Here is a 21,172-nt window from a genome sequence, read left to right on the forward strand (position 1 = left end):
CCCGCGTGCGGCCTCCTCCAGGATGAACCGGGAGAAGTGCCGTGGGCTGCTTGTTGGGAAGTGGGACAAAGCCCGGTTCCCTGAGGTGGCCAACACAATAAAGTGGAGCAAAGAGTGAGAGTCTTCGCCATCTCGGCGTGCTCCTGGGACCTGGAGAAAAACCACTGCAGAAAAATTGGGATTTCCGGGAAGAGAAGGTGAGGGAACGACTGGAGCCTTGGGGGCGCCTGCGCAAGTCTCTCACGTTCAGAGTAAAAACCCCCCTGGTGGTGAACCATTCAGTTGGTTGCATCCACCTTGTGGCACCGCTTCTTGTCCCTCACTCCACCCGCATGCCTGATAGCAAAACTTCAGAGACTGATAGCTGCCTTCTTCTGGTCACAGAGGAAGCACCGCGTGGCTGCTGGTATCTTGGCCTTGGTACTGCGGGAGGGCGGGCAAGGTCTGGTGTGTGTACGGAGCCAACTCTCTACATTTTGTTTACAAGCCGTACAGAGGTTTCTCTACACGGCCCCCTCACCCATGTCGTGTTCCACATGATCTTTTTTTCTAAATAACCTCGGGGGCCTTGAGTGCAGCAAGCAGCTCTTCTTCATGGACGTTAAAGGTATTCCACTCGCACAGATTCCCCACTTCTACAGGAGTATCCTACATACCTGGAGTTTCCTTGTCACTGCCCGACTGAATGAACTTCGGTCAGCATCAGAATTCGCTCACGAGCCGCTGTTCCAGAACCCCAACATGGCACTACCCTCTCTTGTGGGCCCCGCCATGGAGAAACGCGTGGTGGATGCACGTCTCACGAGGGTGGGTGATTTGGTGAGACCGGGTGAGGGGCAGTGGCTTCTCACTACCGAGATAGCTGCAATGGCCAAGATGCACTCAGTGAGACTCGCCGCAAAGCTCGTGAATGAGGTACAAAGGTCTTTCTCAACAGCAGAGGGGAGCACGCCTGCTGTGAGTGCTGGTGACGAGTCAGCTAGCCATGGCCCAGTGCCACCAACACTGAATGTGCTCCCAGCAAGGAAGCACACTCAACTCTCTTGCTCACAGCAGCACTGGGGGCACACCTCGGGGACTGACCAGGAGAGGTACTTCTCAGATGTAGACCGGAAAAAGCTGTACGCCCAAGTGGTCAATTTCCACCATCAACAAATAATAATAATAACGTCACGCAAAGGCTACGATTGGAGGGACACGATGCCCTGCAGTGATCGCGTGAGGCCTCATTGTGAGCTGTTTTACTCAAATCCATCGTACAAGCGCCACTGTGATCTGAGCTGGAGCATTGCCCATGGGACTGTGACCACAAACACATTTCTGGCACTTTTCACAGACACAAATCCGAAATGCATATTCCGTGGTGAGCTCGAAACAGTGGCGCATCAATGCGTACACTGCAAAAGTCTAGACTCACTCTATAAGCTTCGATTTAAAGCTTTCGTGACTGCAATGATTCATCTTCTTTGGTTCTTTCGGTAAAGTCACGTAGAATGAGAATAAAATAATACATTGATAAAATAAAATAACACAATAATATTCTCACGACGTTTCGGCCACAACACAAGCGGCCTTCATCAGGTGAAGGGACGAGACTGTCTGGTAGGACAGCGCTGTCTCGTCCCTTCACCTGATGAAGGCCGCTTGTGTTGTGGCCGACACGTCGTGAGAATATTATTGTGTTATTTTATTTTATCAATTTATTATTTTATTCTCATTCTACGTGACTTTACCGAAAGAACCAAAGAAGACTCTATAAGCTGTTACGAAAGAGTCTACTGAAATTCAATCTTAATTTTTCCCTCACAATTCTTATTTTTGGATATAGGGGGAACGAGGGTACCAATAATATAAAGGGGTTGACGAACTTCATCATGAACAACGCCAAACTGCCTATCTATAGGGCCAGAAAATGCGCAATTGACGGGAGCGGCTTCCCCAGCCACTGCCGCATCTTCAAGGCCCTGCCTGGTTTCTGCCAGTTGATGGGGGGTGTCGCATCTTTCTTGACACTCTTGATTTGAAGCTTTCGTGACTGCAGGAATCCATACTCTTTAGTCACGTAGGTAGAATTCTTGCTTGACACCTTGGACTGACCGAGGGTGCTTTGTGTAATGTGACGAAAGCAGGGGATCTGGTAATGGGTTTTTGAGGGAGAATTTTCTTGTTGGTGTCTATGAACACAGTAGCACACAATGGGATTTATATTACACGCGTAAACCGTTATATATTTTATTTAAAAAAGGGGGCACAAAAGCAAAAAAAAGCAACAAAAAAACCCGACGATTACGAACGAAGCAAAGTTCTAGATTTTAAGCTTTCGTGACTGCAAGGATCCATACTCTTTGGTTCTATTCGGTAAAGTCACGTAGGTAAAAAATAAAACAACAAAAATCACGACGTTTCGGCCACAATTTGTATGCTAATTCCTTTGTCAAGGCGCCTTAATTCCTCTCACACAGCTTAAAGGTCGCGGTCTGAGCTTGGCTGTGTTCACTCCAGCGCTTTCCTCGAGACAGTCTCGTCCTATTCTTCAATAAGCTCAGCTTATTGAAGAATATATTGAGCACATTTATTATATTGATGTAAGTTAGACTTGGGTTTTTTCACATCAGTTTACTGTATGATAGTTGATTTGTTGCATCACCCATTGGCGTCCATGTACGAGGTACCTCTGTGGATGTGCAAGCCTTGACTTTAACAAAGCTACTTCTGTGACCAGTACTAGGTTCCTCTGTGGATGTGTAGGCTTCAACTTTAACATCGCTATTTCTGTGACCAGTCACAAGCTAATCCCCTTAGCTATTTCAATGCTAAATTCTATTGTTTGATTTGTACTGGGTGCCTCTGTGGATGTGTAGGCTTTGAATTTACATAGCCATTTCTGTGACCAGTCACAAGCTAATCCCTCAACCTTTTTCAATGCTAAATTATACTGCTTGGGTGCCTGACTTTCGCTCAACCAGCTTAAAAGGGCGCTACGAATCTTAACAGCGTTTATTGAAGCTCTGTCGTCCCAACAGGTCTGTCCCTTTCACCTGAAGAAGGCCGCTTGTGTTGTGGCCGAAACGTCGTGTTTTTTCTCGTTTTATTTTTTACCTACGTGACTTTACCGAATAGAACTAAAGAGTAACGAAGCAAAGTGCCAAGAATCCGAGCATCTTTCTGTTCTGATCGTAAAAATAAGGAGGGAGGGACGTGGTTTGTGTGGCCAGGCACGGGAGCTCTCCCAGTCACGACTCGCGGGACGGAGACGGCGTTCGTGGAATTTTAATACGATTATCATCACAGCAACAACAATACAACCAATATTAACCCGTGCACAGTTATATTATTTTCTGTGAATGTTCACTAATGTCATAGCGCAGAGCGACGCGAGGATTACATGTGAACAAATGCACACGCATGAATAATTATAACAAGACTGTCGCCATGATCACCATCATCACAAGAGGTTAAACGGAGGAATCTGACAATTTGTGGGACACGGCGCGGAGCTGCGCACGCAACTCCGCATTAGCAGACTCGTCGCTTTTCGACAGCAGCGCGAGAGCGAGACACGACGTAGACACATCGTGACTCACGCACAGCTCCGTGGGCTAGGAGCGTGAGAAGCGTTCGTGCGACGTGAACCAAAAACGTGAAGCTGATGCCACGATTTCGCTGCTGACTTCACAGATTTCTTTTCACGGCGAGGGGGGTGCATCTTCGACGTAAATATGCCTTTGCGTTTCTCAATAAGACTCCCTCCATACTCCGGTAAACACCGCACGAGAACCCGCTCCCGGCAACGCTGACGATTATCTGAACCGGTCCCGGGCCTCCCCTAGGTCGACTTCGCCTCAAATGGGTACCTGGTTGCGATATGTAAACATCGCCACTGGGGAGACAAAGGCGGCCGGGCGTGGAGCTGGCCACCCACCCCCTCGCGTGCCGTTCCGGCCTTTATAGGCGCTCGCTAACAGCACTTGCCCCAACAGTCTGTGAAGGCTACACGGGGCATCTTTGTCTGCTGTGTACATGCACGCGAGCACCGCTACACAGTGGCGCTCGTGCACTGCGGATGTCGTGGGGCAGGCATGGAGGGACACATCTGTAAAATAAACGGTGAACCCTCTGTGTGTTTTTATTTGACCAGGTAAGGCCAACTTAGCAGCGATGCAGCTCTTTTTCAGAAGCGACCTGGAAGTGGCTTATCATCATCATCACCACGTGGAAATCTACAGCAGCAGCCAAATGCTATAGAGGCATGATATTCATTCTAAATGTGTAGGGAAAAACCGGAGGACCCGGAGAGAGAAATGCACGCATCCACGAGGAGAAAGACAGACACGCAAACTCCAAATATACAGCAGCAGCAGGCGTCAGGGTTGTGATCGAACCCATGACCTCCTGCATACCTGGCGAGGTAGTTAACATCTCATAGCCACCGTGACGATGATGAGAGAGACACGCAAACTCCAAATATACAGCAGCAGCAGGCGTCAGGTTGTGATCGAACCCATGACCTCCTGCATACCTGGCGAGGTAGTTAACATCTCATTGCCACCGTGACGATGATGAGAGAGACACGCAAACTCCAAATATACAGCAGCAGCAGGCGTCAGGGTTGTGATCGAACCCATGACCTCCTGCAAACCTGGCGAGGGAGTTAACATCTCATAGCCACCGCGGCGCCCCTGGATCAACGTTCGCCTCGTTCGTGTCTTTATCACTTCTCAATGTGCTCGCTAACACGCGAATCACCATGTGATGTCAAACAACCGCGCACACGACAGACAGAATTGACGGATTGTCACGGGCGTTGTTGCACGACCTATATTGCTCCAACTTGCGTAGTATACACATAGTGTTTGTATATATGTGAAGGCGAGAAGATAAGGATATGTTTATGCCAACAATATAAACTGGAGAGTTCCATCCAGCATCGCATTCATCCGCACGCGCCGGGTCCGTCGCTGCGCTCTGCATCCTCCCTGGGTTGAGCGCCGCGCTCTGAGAGAGAAAAAGCTGCGCACCCTCTCTCTCCATCTCTCTCCATCTCTCTCTCTCCATCTCCCCCTCTCTCTCCATCTCGCCCTCTCTCGCCATCTCCCCCTCTCTCTCCATCTCCCCCTCTCTCTCCATCTCCCCCTCTCTCTCCATCTCCCCCTCTCTCTCCATCTCCCCCTCTCTCTCCATCTCCCCCTCTCTCTCCATCTCCCCCTCTCTCTCCATCTCCCCCTCTCTCTCCATCTCCCTCTCTCTCTCCATCTCTCTCTCTCTCCATCTCTCTCCATCTCCCTCTCTCTCTCTCTCCATCTCTCTCTCCATCTCTCTCCATCTTCCTCACTCTCACTCCCTCCTCGCCCGCCACGCGCGTCACTTGACGACAAAAAAAACGACGACGACGACGAAAAGAGTCGCGCAGGCTCCCTCCAGCCTCCCTCCAGCCTCCCTCCAGCCTCCCACCAGCCTCCCACCAGCCTCCCTCCAGCCTCCCTCCAGCCTCCCACCAGCCTCCCTCCAGCCTCCCACCAGCCTCCCTCCAGCCTCCCTCCAGCCTCCCACCAGTCTCCCACCAGCCTCCCTCCAGCCTCCCTCCAGCCTCCCTCCAGCCTCCCACCAGCCTCCCTCCAGCCTCCCACCAGCCTCCCTCCAGCCTCCCTCCAGCCTCCCACCAGCCTCCCTCCAGCCTCCCTCCAGCCTCCCTCCAGCCTCCCTCCAGCCTCCCTCCAGCCTCCCACCAGCCTCCCTCCAGCCTCCCTCCAGCCTCCCTCCAGCCTCCCACCAGCCTCCCTCCAGCCTCCCTCCAGCCTCCCACCAGCCTCCCTCCAGCCTCCCTCCAGCCTCCCACCAGCCTCCCACCAGCCTCCCTCCAGCCTCCCACCAGCCTCCCACCAGCCTCCCTCCAGCCTCCCTCCAGCCTCCCACCAGCCTCCCACCAGCCTCCCTCCAGCCTCCCACCAGCCTCCCTCCAGCCTCCCTCCAGCCTCCCTCCAGCCTCCCTCCAGCCTCCCACCAGCCTCCCTCCAGCCTCCCTCCAGCCTCCCTCCAGCCTCCCTCCAGCCTCCCACCAGCCTCCCACCAGCCTCCCACCAGCCTCCCACCAGCCTCCCACCAGCCTCCCTCCAGCCTCCCTCCAGCCTCCCTCCAGCCTCCCACCAGCCCGCCCCCCGCAAGGGGCGGCCGCTGTCTGAGCGCAGCGCTCCACTCAGCCGGTGCCGGGGCGACACCCACCGCGGTGCATCACCCGCCCCACCACCTAACAACAACAACAACCACCACCACCATCACGCCCTTCTCCACCCAACCCCGCCTCTCGCAACCGCCTCCTCCGGCTATAAAAGGGAGGTGAGTGGCCGCTGGGCAGCGAGATTCCTGGCGAGACCTCAAGCCACGCTCACAGACAAACAGGCAAACAAACAGGCAAACAAACAGACAGATAGACAGCCAGACAGACAGACAGCCAGTAGCTGTGTGTGCACGCACGCCGACGTGAGGTCCACACAGGAGAGATCGCGCACACGCATTAATCCACTCACCCCACTCACCAAACAAACCTCTCTGCGTGTCTCACTGCACCACCCCACTCTGACGTTCCAAAGTAATCCTGGGGGGACTTCCCGAGTCGCCAGCGCCGCTCGCAAACGGCAACCCGTGCGTCGTTCCACGCGACTTCCACACAACATTGGCCGCGATGGCTCCCAGACAGCAGCAGCAGCAGCAGGAGTACGTCGTCCCGACCAAGAACTGCCACCGAATGGTGGTGCTGGGTTCATCCAAAGTGGGGAAGACGGCGCTGGTGGCCCGCTTCCTCACGGGTCGCTACGAGGACACCTACACCCCGACCATCGAGGACTTCCACCGCAAGCTGTACCGCATCAGGGGGGAGCTCTACCAGCTGGACGTCCTCGACACTTCGGGGAATCATCCCTTCCCGGCCATGAGGCGCCTCTCCATCCTGACCGGTGAGCGGCCGCTTTGACATCAGCAGCATTGACAGACTCCTTCCTCTACGACTTTAGTTCGTTGCACTTCCCCCATGTATGTATGTGCAGCGCCGGCGGGGGCAGCGGCGGCAGTGGTGGCAGCTGTGGTGGCAGCTGTGGTGGCAGTGGCTGCTGCTGCTGTGGTGGCAGTGGCAGCAGTGGCAGCTGTGGTGGCAGTGGCAGCAGTGGCAGCTGTGGTGGCAGTGGCAGCAGTGGCAGCTGTGGTGGCAGTGGCAGCGGCAGCAGCAGTGGTGGCAGTGGCAGCAGTGGCAGCTGTGGTGGCAGTGGCAGCGGCAGCAGCAGTGGTGGCAGTGGCAGCGGCAGCAGCTGTGGTGGCAGTGGCGGCTGTGGTGGCAGTGGCAGCAGTGGCGGCTGTGGTGGCAGTGGCGGCTGTGGTGGCAGTGGCAGCGGCAGCAGCTGTGGTGGCAGTGGCAGCAGTGGCGGCTGTGGTGGCAGCGGCAGCAGCTGTGGTGGCAGTGGCGGCAGTGGCAGCTGTGGTGGCAGTGGCGGCAGTGGCAGCTGTGGTGGCAGTGGCGGCTGCTGCTGCTGCTGCTGTGCGAGTGAAGCCACCGCTAGGCTGAGCGCTCCCCGCTACCCCACGACGAATGTCTCAGCGCTGAGCAACGACTCCGTGCTGTCACCCCCCGCATTGTTACGGCGTTAACGCAAAGACGATCTGTGTGTACTGTGTGTGTGTACTGTGTGTGTGTACTGTGTGTGTACTCTGTGTGTGTGCTGTGTGTACTGTGTGTGTGTACTCTGTGTGTATTCTGTGTGTACTGTGTGTACTCTGTGTGTGTGCTGTGTGTGTACTGTGTGTGTGTGCTGTGTGTACTCTCTGTGTGTACTGTGTGTGTACTGTGTGTGTGCTGTGTGTGTACTCTGTGTGTGTGCTGTGTGTACTGTGTGTACTCTGTGTGTACTGTGTGTGTACTGTGTGTGTGTGCTGTGTGTACTGTGTGTGTACTCTGTGTGTACTGTGTGTACTGTGTGTGTGTGCTGTGTGTGTACTGTGTGTGTGTGCTGTGTGTACTCTCTGTGTGTACTGTGTGTGTACTGTGTGTGTGCTGTGTGTGTACTCTGTGTGTGTGCTGTGTGTACTGTGTGTACTCTGTGTGTACTGTGTGTGTACTGTGTGTGTGTGCTGTGTGTACTGTGTGTGTACTCTGTGTGTACTGTGTGTACTGTGTGTGTGTGCTGTGTGTACTGTGTGTGTACTCTGTGTGTACTCTTCGTGTACTTTGTACTCTGTGTGTACTGTGTGTGTGCTCTCTGTGTACTGTGTGAACTGTGTGTGTACTGTGTGTGTACTGTGCGTGTACACAGAGATACAGGTGGTGGTGGTGGGGGCTGGGTTTGTACCCAATGGGCTGTGTCTGTGTGTACTGTGTGTGTACTCTGTGTGTACTCTGTGTGTACTGTGTGTGTGTACTCTCTGTGTGTATTCTGTGTGTACTGTGTGTACTGTGTGTGTACTCTGTGTGTACTGTGTGTGTGTGTACTCTCTGTGTGTACTCTGTGTGTACTGTGTGTGTGCTCTCTGTGTACTGTGTGTACTGTGTGTGTACTGTGTGTGTGTACTGTGTGTGTACTCTGTGTGTGTGCTGTGTGTGTACTATGTGTGTACTGTGTGTGTGCTGTGTGTGTACTCTGTGTGTGTGCTGTGTGTGTACTTTGTGTGTGTGCTGTGTGTACTGTGTGTACTCTGTGTGTGTACTGTGTGTGTACTGTGTGTGTGTGCTGTGTGTACTGTCTGTGTACTGTGTGTGTGCTGTGTGTGTACTGTGTGTGTGCTGTGTGTGTACTGTGTGTGTACTGTGTGTACTGTGTGTGTGCTCTGTGTGTACTCTGTGTGTACTGTGTGTGTGTGTACTGTGTGTGTGCTGTGTGTACTGTGTGTACTGTGTGTGTGCTGTGTGTACTGTGTGTACTCTGTGGGTACTGTGTGTACTCTGTGTGTGCTGTGTGTGTACTGTGTGTGTGCTGTGTGTGTACTGTGTGTGTACTGTGTGTACTGTGTGTGTGTGCTCTGTGTGTACTCTGTGTGTACTGTGTGTGTGTGTACTGTGTGTGTGCTGTGTGTACTGTGTGTACTGTGTGTGTGCTGTGTGTACTGTGTGTACTCTGTGGGTACTGTGTGTACTCTGTGTGTGCTGTGTGTGTACTGTGTGTGTACTGTGTGTGTACTGTGTGTGTGTACTGTGTGTGTGCTGTGTGTACTGTGTGTATTCTATGTGTACTGTGTACTGTGTGTGCACTCTGTGTGTGCTGTGTGTACTCTGTGTGTACTGTGTGTGTGCTGTGTGTACTCTGTGTGTACTGTGTGTGTGTACTGTGTGTGTGCTGTGTGTGTACTGTGTGTACTGTGTGTGTGCTCTGTGTGTACTCTGTGTGTGTACTGTGTGTGTACTGTGTGTATTATGTGTGTACTGTGTGTGCACTCTGTGTGTACTGTGTGTGTACTGTGTGTGTACTCTGTGTGTGTACTGTGTGTGTACTCTGTGTGTGCTGTGTGTACTCTGTGTGTACTGTGTGTGTGCTGTGTGTACTCTGTGTGTAATGTGTTTGTGTGCTGTGTGTAATGTGTGTGTGCTGTGTGTGTGCTGTGTGTGTGCTTTGTCTAATGTGTGTGCTGTGTGTGTACTGTGTGTGTACTGTGTGTGTGCTGTGTGTACTGTGTGTACTCTGTGTGTACTGTGTACTGTGTGTGCACTCTGTGTGCTGTATGTACTCTGTGTGTGCTGTGTGTGTACTGTGTGTGTACTGTGTGTACTCTGTGTGTACTCTGTGTGTAGCGTGTACTCTGTGTGTATTCTGTGTGTACTCTGTGTTTACTCTGTGTGTACACTCTGTGTGTGCTCTCTGTGTGTACTGTGTGTACTCTGTGTGTACTCTGCGTGTACTCTGTACTCTGTGTGTACTGTGTGTACACAGAGAGACAGGTGTGGGTGGGGGCTGGGTTTGTACCCAATGGGCTGTATCTGTGTGTACTGTGTGTGTACTCTGTGTGTACTCTGTGTGTGTACTGTGTGTACTCTGTGTGTACTGTGTATGTACTCTCTGTGTACTGTGTGTACTCTGTGTGTACTGTGTGTACTCTGTGTGTACTGTGTACTGTGTGTGTACTCTGTGTGTACTGTGTGTGTACTCTGTGTACTGTGTGTACTGTGTGTGTACTCTGTGTACTGTGTGTGTGTGTGTATACTGTGTGTGTCCTCTCTGTGTGTACTCTGTGTGTACTGTGTGTGTGCTCTCTGTGTACTGTGTGTACTGTGTGTGTACTGTGTGTGTGTGTACTGTGTGTGTACACAGAGAGACAGGTGGTGGTGGTGGTGGGGGCTGGGTTTGTACCCAATGGGCTGTGTCTGGGTCCCCACCAGAGGCAGAGCCGCGTGGGCGCCTCGCGAACTGCCCCCCCCCCCTTGTCCCCCCCCCCTTGTCCCCCCCCCCTCATTGTCCCCCCCCCTCATTGTCCCCCCCCTCATTGTCCCCCCCCCCCTCATTGCCCCAGCGGCGTGGGCACGCCGCGTCCTGGAACGAGTGTGGGAAGCGCAGCTCAATGGCAGCGTCGTCGTTTCAGTCGTGGAGTTCGCTTTAATCATAATGAGGACAATGACGATGAGAATGATTTGCGAGCTCCTATTAAGTCACCGCTGACTCACCCCACAGCGACTCACGACCCACGCGAGACCCGCGTCCTGTCACGAATTCCACAAACACGAAGTGTGTTGATGGGAAAACACACGAGGAGGTTTTACTCCTTGCTGGCACTACAACGAGGAGGTTTTACTCCTTGCTGGCACTACAACGAGGAGGTTTTACTCCTTGCTGGCACTACAACGGGCGGTGTCGAGATACTCAAACGCCAAAATAGAAATGTACCTTCTACAAGGCACCAACACGACTGCATTCACCACCACACACGCTACTTGTGGAAACTAACAAGAACATCTTAAACGCCTGTTTTATTGCCATGAAGGGTAAAACCCAATCTTATTTTGTTTAAATAAAACGCGCTCAGCGTGACTACGATACCATTTTTTCAGCAATGTTTGTACTGTACGTTGAACTTCTTTCCCACCGTACGTAGCCAACCGCGCTCTCATCGGAGGGGAAAGGACAACGACACTAAACACAAAATGAACACGTTTTTGTTATTATTCAATTTGTTTGAATCTGTCACTGTGGAGCGCGTTCATGTTCTCTAGCCGGCTGAGTCGCCCTCGCAAACAAAATAAAAAGCCACTTCGCTCAGTGGGGGGGGGATAATCGTGGCGACTGTGAACTCATCACGGCATCACCACAAACCGAGATTGATTTGCGACGCCACCTGACCCGCTGCGCGATCAGCCGTGCACCCACCCACCCAACGCCCGATCTCCCCCGTAGGCTGACGCGCGCCTCTCTCTCTGTGTGTGTTTGTGTGCCACAGGTGACATCTTCGTGCTGGTATTCAGCCTGGACAACCGCGAGTCTCTGCACGAGGCGTGCCGCCTGCGCGAACAGATCCTGCAGACCAAGGCGTGCCTGCGCAACCGGCCGACGCACTCCCTGGACGACGTGCCCATCGTCATCTGCGCCAACAAGGCGGAGCCGGCGTCGCAGCAGCAGCAGCAGCTGGCCCCCGGGGCGGCTGCTGCTGCTGGAGACAGCCCCGGGGGCCAGCAGCAGCTGCAGCTGGCCCCCGGGGCTGCTGCTGCTATTGCTGCTGCTACTACTGCTACTGCTGCGGGAGACAGCCCCGGGGGCGCCGATCCCTCGCAGCCTCCCGGGGCGCTGTCCCGGGACGAGGTTCTGGCCGCGCTGGGGGCCGGCGTGCCGTACTTCGAGGTGAGCGCCAAGCGCAACCATGGCGTGGACGAGATGTTCCACGCGCTCTTCACGCTGGCGGGGCTGCCCCGAGAGATGAGCCCTGCCCTGCACCGACGCGTCTCGGCGCTGCCCTGCCCGGGAAGGGGCGGCGGCGGCGGCGGAGGAGGAGGAGCGGGGGTGGAAGGGGACAGCGACTGTGACGGGCAGCCTGGCGGGCACGGCAAGAGCAGCCTGTGCGGGGGCTCGGGCTCGAAGGCGATGGACGCGTGGGGCCTGGTGGCCACGTGCGCGCGCAGGCCCAGCGTGCACAGCGACTTGCTGTACGTGCGCCAGAAGGCGCTGCTGTGTCGCTCGCAGAGCAAAGAGCGCTCGGACAAGTGCTGCATCATGTGATCAAGTGCTGCATCATGATGTAAAGAAGTGCTGCATCATGTGATCAAGTGCTGCATCATGTGATCAAGTGCTGCATCATGATGTGAAGAAGTGCTGCATCATGATGTGAAGAAGTGCTGCATCACGTGAATTCGTGCTGCATCGTGATGTGAAGGGGTGCTGCACCACACAAAAAAGTTCTGCATCTTCTTTGGTTCTTTCGGTAAAGTCACGTAGAATGAGAATAAAATAATACAATAAAATAAGACAATAAAATTCTCACGACGTTTCGGCCACAACACAAGTAGCCTTCTTCAGGTGAAAGGAACAGAACTGTCGGGACGACAGAGCTTCAATGAGCGCTGCTAAGATTCGTAGCGTCTTTTAAGCTGGGTGAGAGAAGTGAGGCACCTTGACAAAGGAGTTTACATATCAAACAGGAGAATTTAGCATTGAAACAGTTGAGGGATTAGCTTGTGACTGGTCACAGAAATAGCTATGTTAAAGTCAAAGTTTACACATCTACAGAGGCACCTAGTACATGGACGCCAAAGGGACTGCAACTACCCAACTATCATACAGTAAACCGATGTGAAAAAACTAAGTCTAAATTACATCAATATAATAAATGTACTCAATATATTCTTCAATAGGCTGAGCGATTAACAGCAACTGGGTATACACTACACTATATAATGAATACCATATAGTAAACCAATAAAAACTAAAATATTAACTACCTCAATGTTACTCTTTGGTTCTATTCGGTAAAGTCACGTAGGTAAAAAATAAAACAACAAAAATCACGACGTTTCGGCCACAACACAAGCGGCCGCTTGTGTTGTGGCCGAAACGTCGTGAGAATATTATTGTGTTATTTTATTTTATCAATTTATTATTTTATTCTCATTCTACGTGACTTTACCGAAAGAACCAAAGAAGATGAATCCTTGCAGTCACGAAAGCTTTAAATCGAAGTTCTGCATCGTGAGGCGAAGAAGTGCAGAAGAAGTGGAGGGAGGGAGGTGCTGCAAGGATCATCGCTGACTTTGAGCATCGGACACTTTGTTCTTTTGATTTTTGATCGACTTGCGGACCTTGAATGGGCGTGCACGCACGGTGTGAAGGACGTCGTCACCACTGTGCCTGTGTTGGGCTTGCGGTGGTTTACACACCCGCACGCACACACACACATTCACACACACACATTCACACACACACACATTCACACACACACATACATTCACACACACACATTCACACACACACATTCACACACACACACATTCACACACACACATTCACACACACACACATTCACACACACATTCACAAACACACACACACATTCACACACACATACATTCACACACGCACGCACACACACGCACACACACACACATTCACGCACACATTCACACACATTCACACACATTCACATACACGCACACACACATTTACACAGACACATTCACACACATTCACACACACATTTACACAGACACATTCACACACATTCACACACACATTTACACAGACACATTCACACACATTCACACACACATTTACACAGACACATTCACACACATTCACACACACATTTACACAGACACATTCACACACATTCACACACACATTCACACACACAAAAGACAAATATTTCCCCGTATAGCCTTCACAGACTGTAGGGGCAAGTGCTGTTAGCGAGCACCTACGAAGGCCGGAACGGTACACGAGGGGGTGGGTGGCCAGCACCACGCCCGGCCGCCTTTGTCTCCCGAGTGGCGATGTTCACACCCCGCACTAGGTACTCATTTTTTAAGCTGAGTCGACCTAGGGGAGGCCCGGGATTGGTTCGGATAATCGTCACCGGGTGTTGGTGGCCGTGCGCGGGAATCGAACTCGGGTGGCCGAGTTCGTAGCGCTAACCGCTGCGCCACCGCTCCCCACACACACGCAGACACAGAGATGCTACATTGTTTACTACGTATGGACAGTCTACAATTCAATATAAGCTATTAAAACATATCTCTAAATGAAACTAAAGCTACAATGTCTACATTTCAAGTGAAAGGGAACTTTTAACATATACACTGTACAGAATATATTTAATATTTTGAAGTTGTATAACTATTTAGATATATCGAGCGTATACACATCGTCAACTTCATTACGATGCCACGGTTTACATTGATGTGAGCATTTGTATTTCACGAATGTGAAGAGTCAACACTTACCTTTAAAACATTTCAGCTTTGTGGAGCCTCACAGTTTTCGCTGCGCTTTATGCACTCGCTCGGCTCGTTTGCGTTTAATGACACGGCCCTTGGACCTGCAGCCAGACACTCGCACACACACACACGAGGGAGATTAACAGAGCAAGTGAACGGAATGTAACTTCCAGCTGAACACCTCGGAGTGCCCGGCAGGAGAGTGATTGTGGCGGGGCACGGACACACGGCGTTATATTGCGTCGCTTGGCCCCACTGGGGACCCGAAATGGATTTTAAGCAAACATCGAGAGAGAGAGATGCGTGTTCCTGTGTGTGTGCAGTTCGGCCAATAAGCTTTTGGTGCAATTTCTAAGTGGATGCGCGCCTCTTGTAGTCCTGTTGTGTTGAGAATCCATTCCAGGCGTCGTTCCGTCGTATTCGTTCCGTGTCGTGATGAGGATCGCTGTCGTCTCACGGTCTTCGATTGAGGACGCCTCTTGCACGATTTTTTAAACGGTTGGCAAAACACCGCGGGAAATGTTTTTTTTTGTAAGTCCGTAACGAAACGTCGACGGACGTCACAAACTCGCGTATAGCGGTGGGGGAGGGGGGCGGTTTACGCGGTGCCCCCCTTTCGACTCCACTGCTTTAACCGATACAGTTTTACGCGGGGCAAGTTACGCAGACAGCCGTCGGCGCTTCTCGCGATGTCGAGGCCAGGGACGTCTACGGGCTGTGTGGGCTCCCTGCCGTACGGGCTCCCTGCCGTACGGGCTCCCTGCCGTACGGGCTCCCTGCCCTGCGGGCTCCCTGCCCTGCGGGCTCCCTGCCGTGCGGGCTCCCTGCCGTGCGGGCTCCCTGCCCAGAACCAACGGTGGACTTTAGACGTAAAGCCTCCGCGTCACTCCAAATTACTTCGCCAAAAATGTCGATCGATTGGCGTGCCGCGTGCCCTCGAGTAACGAACGCAACGGAGCTGCGCTCACGTGGCCGCAACGTCGAGTGGCGTGGCGCGTTTCTTGTTGCTAACCCCCCGACCCCTTCCCCTCTCGATGTGCCGCTGCATCCTCGGCCAGAAGTGTTCTTAGCGATCGCTGGGGAGGCTCAAACAGCTCGCGCAGCTCGTTGTATTTGCACAAAACAACAACAACAACAGACGCTCGCTCGCTCGCTCTTGTACAACACTGGCTTGTTTTTTACTTGAATATTTGATGAACTTGTTACAATTGCACTTGCCCTTCAGAGTGCGCGGGTCGTCGGCGACGTTTAGCTGCAAACTAATTTTCGTTGGGAGCTGTGAACCATCGTTGGTCGGACTTGAACCGTTGGTCGGCAAATAATATACACAAAGTCGACTTAGATGAGGATTTTGTACAATGTGTAGAGAGGTGTACATTGCGTTTTCTACGGTCGACTGCGTCCACGATAAAAAATAAAAATAAACATGAAGTACTCTTTACACGCACCTATTTGACTCCCTTCTGTGGCATGCACTCATGGGTTTTGTATAATTAGACCTTGCTCAATCCGCTGCTGGAGAAAGGGCCAAGTCTAGAGGACGCTCTTCCTACAGAGCCCTTCTGAGAGGATTTTAACGATGAATCATGATTTAATGTTGTATTGCGTCATTCATGCTAATTGCATCCCACCACGCTGTACATGAATTATATATGAGGGCCAAATCCTATATACAGCTACTGCCAAGCAAAATAATAATTCAAGAAATGTCACCAAAAGAAGCACAAACGGCAATCAACGACGGGGGAAGTAGTCGTTCGTGATCGCCAAATCGCTTCTGAAAAAGAGCCACACATAGCTCCTTGGGCTATACATGGCTACATTATGAGAACAATAGTTGTTGGCTTAGTCCGTTAAGTCTCCCCATCCCATACCACATTCTCAACTTGTCACCCAGGGCGGGAATCCTTGGCAGGATGGGCGGTGGTGGAGTGCTCACACAGCGGCCTGGACAGAGATGTGGAGAGCGGGGGGAGTTTAAGGAACGCGCCCCCCATTGCTTAAGGATCTCTGATCGAATGCGGTAACCGTGGCAGGGCGGCAACATTTCTTTCAACACGTAATTTGTCAAACTTTGATACATTTTCAATTATTTATGCCGGATTCTTAACCGTGTATAATGCGGTAATACCTCGATTTACGAAGCAGATGCGTTCCTGGAGCTTCGTTCGGATATTGAAACTTGGTATGTTGATAAGTTGTAACATTAGTTATACCAGGATACGTTTCCCAGCCTTCGTAACTTGCCAATTCACACGATACACACATTACTTGCCATTGCTATTGTAGACAAATACATTGCCGATTATATATTTTATACCGGACATTATTAAAATTAAAAACTGACGTGAATAAAAGAAACAGACTAGACGATTCCTTGCAATCAATGTCGAGTTGGCATTGGGATATCTTGACGCCGCCACTGTTATTGTCGAAAAAGGTTCAGCCTACATAGACATACCTAAAGATCAGAATCAGAAAGGGTTTTATTCGCCATGAAAGTTCACACCGACACGGAATTTACTTTGGCAGGATGGTGCATACATTCAACATATAGGAATCTAAAATCTTAAATAAGTTTTAAACAAGTCTTACTATAATAATAAGGGTTAAAAGTCTAACTAACATCAAGGGGCTGAAGTATATAAAATTGAATAAATATCGAATATAAAATGGCTTTAAGATATAATTTAAAAATAAAACATACAAATAGATTAACATAGTTAATATCGGCAAGGTGTCATTATGTAGATAAAATGTTAAAATCAGTGTAAGCCCATGGCCTTGTTTAACAGGCCAGCAGCAGATGGGAAGAAACTGTTTTTATGGCGTGAGGTTTTGGTCCTGATGTACCGCAGCCTTCTGCCGGAGGGGAGTAGCTGAAACAGAGAGTGTCCAGGGTGGGAGGAATCGGCCACAATCTTCCTCGCTCGCTTCATGGTCCTTGTCGTGTGCAGGTCCTCGAGGGTTGGTAGATTGCAGGCAATCACCTTCTCAGCAGTGTGGATGATACGCTGCAGTCTGCTCTTGTCCTTGGCAGTGGCAGCAGCGTACCAGACGGTTTTGGAGGAGGTGAGGATGGATTCAATGATCGCTGTATAGAATTGCACCATCATTGTCTTTGGCAGGTTGAATTTCTTCAGCTGCCGTAGAAAGTACATCCTCTGTTGAGCTCTCTTGGTGAGGGAGCTGATGTTCAGTTCCCACTTGAGGTCCCGGGAGAGAATAGTGCCCAGGAAGCGGAAGTACTCTACAATTTTGACTGGGGAGTCTAACAGGGTGATGGGGGTGAGTGGGGCTGTATTCTTCCTGAAGTCCACAACCATCTCAACTGTCTTTAGAGCATTTAGCTCTAAGTTGTTCTGGCTACACCAGGTCACCAGGTTGTCAGCTTCCCACCTATAGTCAGACTCATCCCCACCAGAGATCAGCCCAATGAGGGTGGTGTCGTCTGCAAACTTCAAGAGTTTGACGGACAGATGATTGGAGGTGCAGCTGTTGGTATACAGGGAGAAGAGCAGTGGGGAAAGGACGCAGCCCTGAGGAGTTCCGGTGCTGATGGTCCTGGAGTCAGAGATTTGTGTTCCCAGCTTAACGCACTGCTTCCTGTCAGACAGGAAGTCTGTGATCCATTTACAGGTGGAATAGGGCACGTTCAGCTGGAAGAGCTTGTCCTGAAGCAGGGCAGGGATGATGGTGTTGAAGGCAGAGCTGAAGTCCACAAACAGGATCCTGGCGTAGGATGCTGGGGCATCCAGATGCTGTAGGGTGAAGTGGAGGGCCATGTTAACTGCGTCGTCCACAGACCTGTTGGCTCTGTAGGCAAACTGAAGGGGGTCCAGGAGAGGGTCTGTGATGGCTTTGAGGTGTGCCAGGACCAGGCGCTCAAAAGACTTCATTACCACAGATGTAAGGGCGACCGGTCTGTAATCATTTAGTCCTGTTGGCCTTAGCTTTTTGGGCACAGGAATGATGGTGCAGGACTTGAGACAGGCTGGTACATGGCATGTCTCCACGGAGGTGTTAAAGATGTTGGTGAACACCGGAGACAGCTGGTCAGCGCAGTGCCTGAGGGTGGCTGGAGAGACAGAGTCCGGCCCGGCTGCTTTGCGTGGATTCTGCCTCTTCAAAAGTCTATTAACTTCTCCCTCCTGAAAGGAGAGAGTCGTCTCTGTAATATGGTTGGGGGGTGGGGCCTCTTGGGTGGGAAGGGGTGGTTCAGGACAGTCCAATTGTCTTTCAAATCTACAGTAGAACTCGTTCAGGTCGTTGGCTAGGCTGGAGTCGTTGGTGGTGTGGGGGGCTCTGGGTTTGTAGTTGGTGATCCGCCTGAGCCCTCTCGAGACAGAAGCAGAGTCGTTAGTAGAGAACTGGTGTTTTAGTCTCTCTGAGTACCGTCGTTTAGCCTCTCTCACCGCTTTGCTAAACGTGTTCTTCGACTCCTTGAATCTGTCTCTAACCCCACTCCTAAACGCTTCCTCCTTCTCCAACCTCAACCTTCTGAACTTTGCTGAGAACCAGGGCTTATTGTTGTTAAAGTTCACCCTGGTACGTGTTGGGATACAGCAGTCCTCACAAAAGCTGATGTAGGACGTCACAGCCTTTGTGAGTTCATCCAGACTATTGGTAGCAGTCGTGAACATATCCCAGTCAGTACAGTCTAAGCACGCCCGCAAATCTTCCACAACCTCACTGGTCCACTGTTTAGATGTCCTCACAGCAGGTTTACAGAGTTTTAGTTTCTGCCTGTATGCAGGAATCAGGTGGACCATGGCATGGTCAGAGTGTCCTAGTGCTGCTCGGGGGACGGCGTGGTAGGCTCTACTGACTGTAGTGTAGCAGTGATCCAGAGTGTTCCCTTCTCTGGTTGGGCATTTAATGAATTGTATGTATTTGGGGAGTTCGTGGCTGAGATTATCTTTGTTAAAGTCGCCAAGTACGATAACCAACGAATCTGGATTTGCTCGCTCCACACTCAGAATCTGATTGGCGAGCATGCGTTGGGCCTCTTTAACCTGAGGACAAGGCTAAAACCCTACACAGACACACCTACACAGACATAACTACACAGACATACCTACACAGACATACCTACACAGACATACCTACAGAGACATACCTACACAGACATACCTACACAGACATACCTACAGAGTCATACCTACACAGACATACCTACAGAGACATACCTACACAGGCATACCTACACAGACATACCTACACAGACATACCTACAGAGACATACCTACACAGACATACCTACACAGGCATACCTACACAGACATACCTACAGAGACATACATACACAGACATACCTACACAGACATACATACACAGACATACCTACACAGACATACCTACACAGACATACCTACACAGACATACCTACACAGACATACCTACACAGGCATACCTACAGAGACATACCTACACAGACATGCCTACAGATACATATCTACACAGACATACCTACACAGGCACACCTACAGAGACATACCTACGCAGAAATACCTACAGAGACATACCTACACAGACATACCAACACAGACAAAGCTACAGAGACATACCTACACAGACATACCTACACAGACATACCTACACAGACATACCTACACATACATACCTACACACACATACCTACACAGACATACCTACACAGACATATCTACAGAGACATACCTACACAGACATACCTACAGAGACATACCTACAGAGACATACCTACAGAGACATACCTACACACACATACGGTGCGAAAGAAGTTCAACATACATACAGTAAATTTTGATTTAAAGCTTTCGTGACTGCAGTAATTCATATTCTTAGTTTTTTCGGTAAAGTCACGTTGAAGAGAAACAACAAAATAACAAAATATATATATATAAAACAATAAAAAAAATAAAAAATTCTCACGACGTTTCGACCATAACTCAAACGGTCGTGAGAATTTTTTATTGTTTTATATATATATTTTGTTATTTTGTTGTTTCTCTTCAACGTGACTTTACCGAAAAAACTAAGAATATACATACAGTACATAGAATCCACATCAGGGCCGTGCTGATGAGGGCCCTAAGACCAGCAGCGTGGTCCAGCAAGTATTCCAATTGTTCGCTTTACATTCTCAACAGCAACGCGAATGACAGCTTCATGGGATGATGAGGACTTTGTGTTGTTAATTATAGAATATCAAACATAAAGGGGACTTGTCTATACAGTGCACACATCCGGCAGTCCACCAGCGTTGATTCAAGCAAGCGTGCCAAGCGTGTTCATGAGGCACTGGATGTTGAAACCGGCCCACAGTTTGCCTGTGTTGAACCAAATGCTGCTGGCTTTGTGCACGCCCAGGAGAAGGCCGTTTCGCTGATGGGATGTGTAACAAAACATGTGCTTTGTACAGGTGGAAGAACAGCTGTGGAGAGGTGCATTGCCTCCTGAATTACCTCGCGATTTGTCGTACGATATGAGGGTTATCGTGATATTATTTCCACGTAGACTGTTTAAATTAAATTAATCCATAATACAGGTTTTTTGGGGTTAGATCGCGTAAATATATAAATGTGTACGCTATCTTACCGAAAAAGACACCTGTATTACGGATGATATTGGTCGCGATAGCCTACGTGTTAAACCAAATTGAATGAAGTTAACGTTACTGTAACTGTAGTAACTCATTGGCACGTTACGTGACAAACCTTACTTAATTTGATGTGTTGGGTGGTGGCGGGGTTAACGACACATTTCTATTCACGCGAGCTAACCCAAAAAAAACTTTATTATGGA

At 50.7% G+C, this 21,172-nt stretch overlaps 1 protein-coding gene across 1 annotated transcript; it reads left to right on the top strand.

Moving 5' to 3' along the window:
* The first annotated feature begins 6,550 nt into the window (after positions 1–6,550).
* RASD1 (ras related dexamethasone induced 1) lies at positions 6,551–15,827 on the top strand. Its single transcript, XM_032960967.2, has 2 exons — positions 6,551–6,950; positions 11,404–15,827. The coding sequence occupies exons 1-2, from the start codon at positions 6,680–6,682 to the stop codon at positions 12,174–12,176; spliced, it is 1,044 nt and encodes a 347-aa protein (XP_032816858.2). The 5' UTR covers positions 6,551–6,679; the 3' UTR covers positions 12,177–15,827.
* The last annotated feature ends 5,345 nt before the right edge of the window (positions 15,828–21,172 follow it).

This window comes from Petromyzon marinus, chromosome 26 (assembly GCF_048934315.1).
Source record: "Petromyzon marinus isolate PM22_M1 ecotype Great Lakes invasive population chromosome 26, UKy_Petmar_22M1.pri1.0, whole genome shotgun sequence".
Taxonomy (NCBI): domain Eukaryota; kingdom Metazoa; phylum Chordata; class Hyperoartia; order Petromyzontiformes; family Petromyzontidae; genus Petromyzon; species Petromyzon marinus.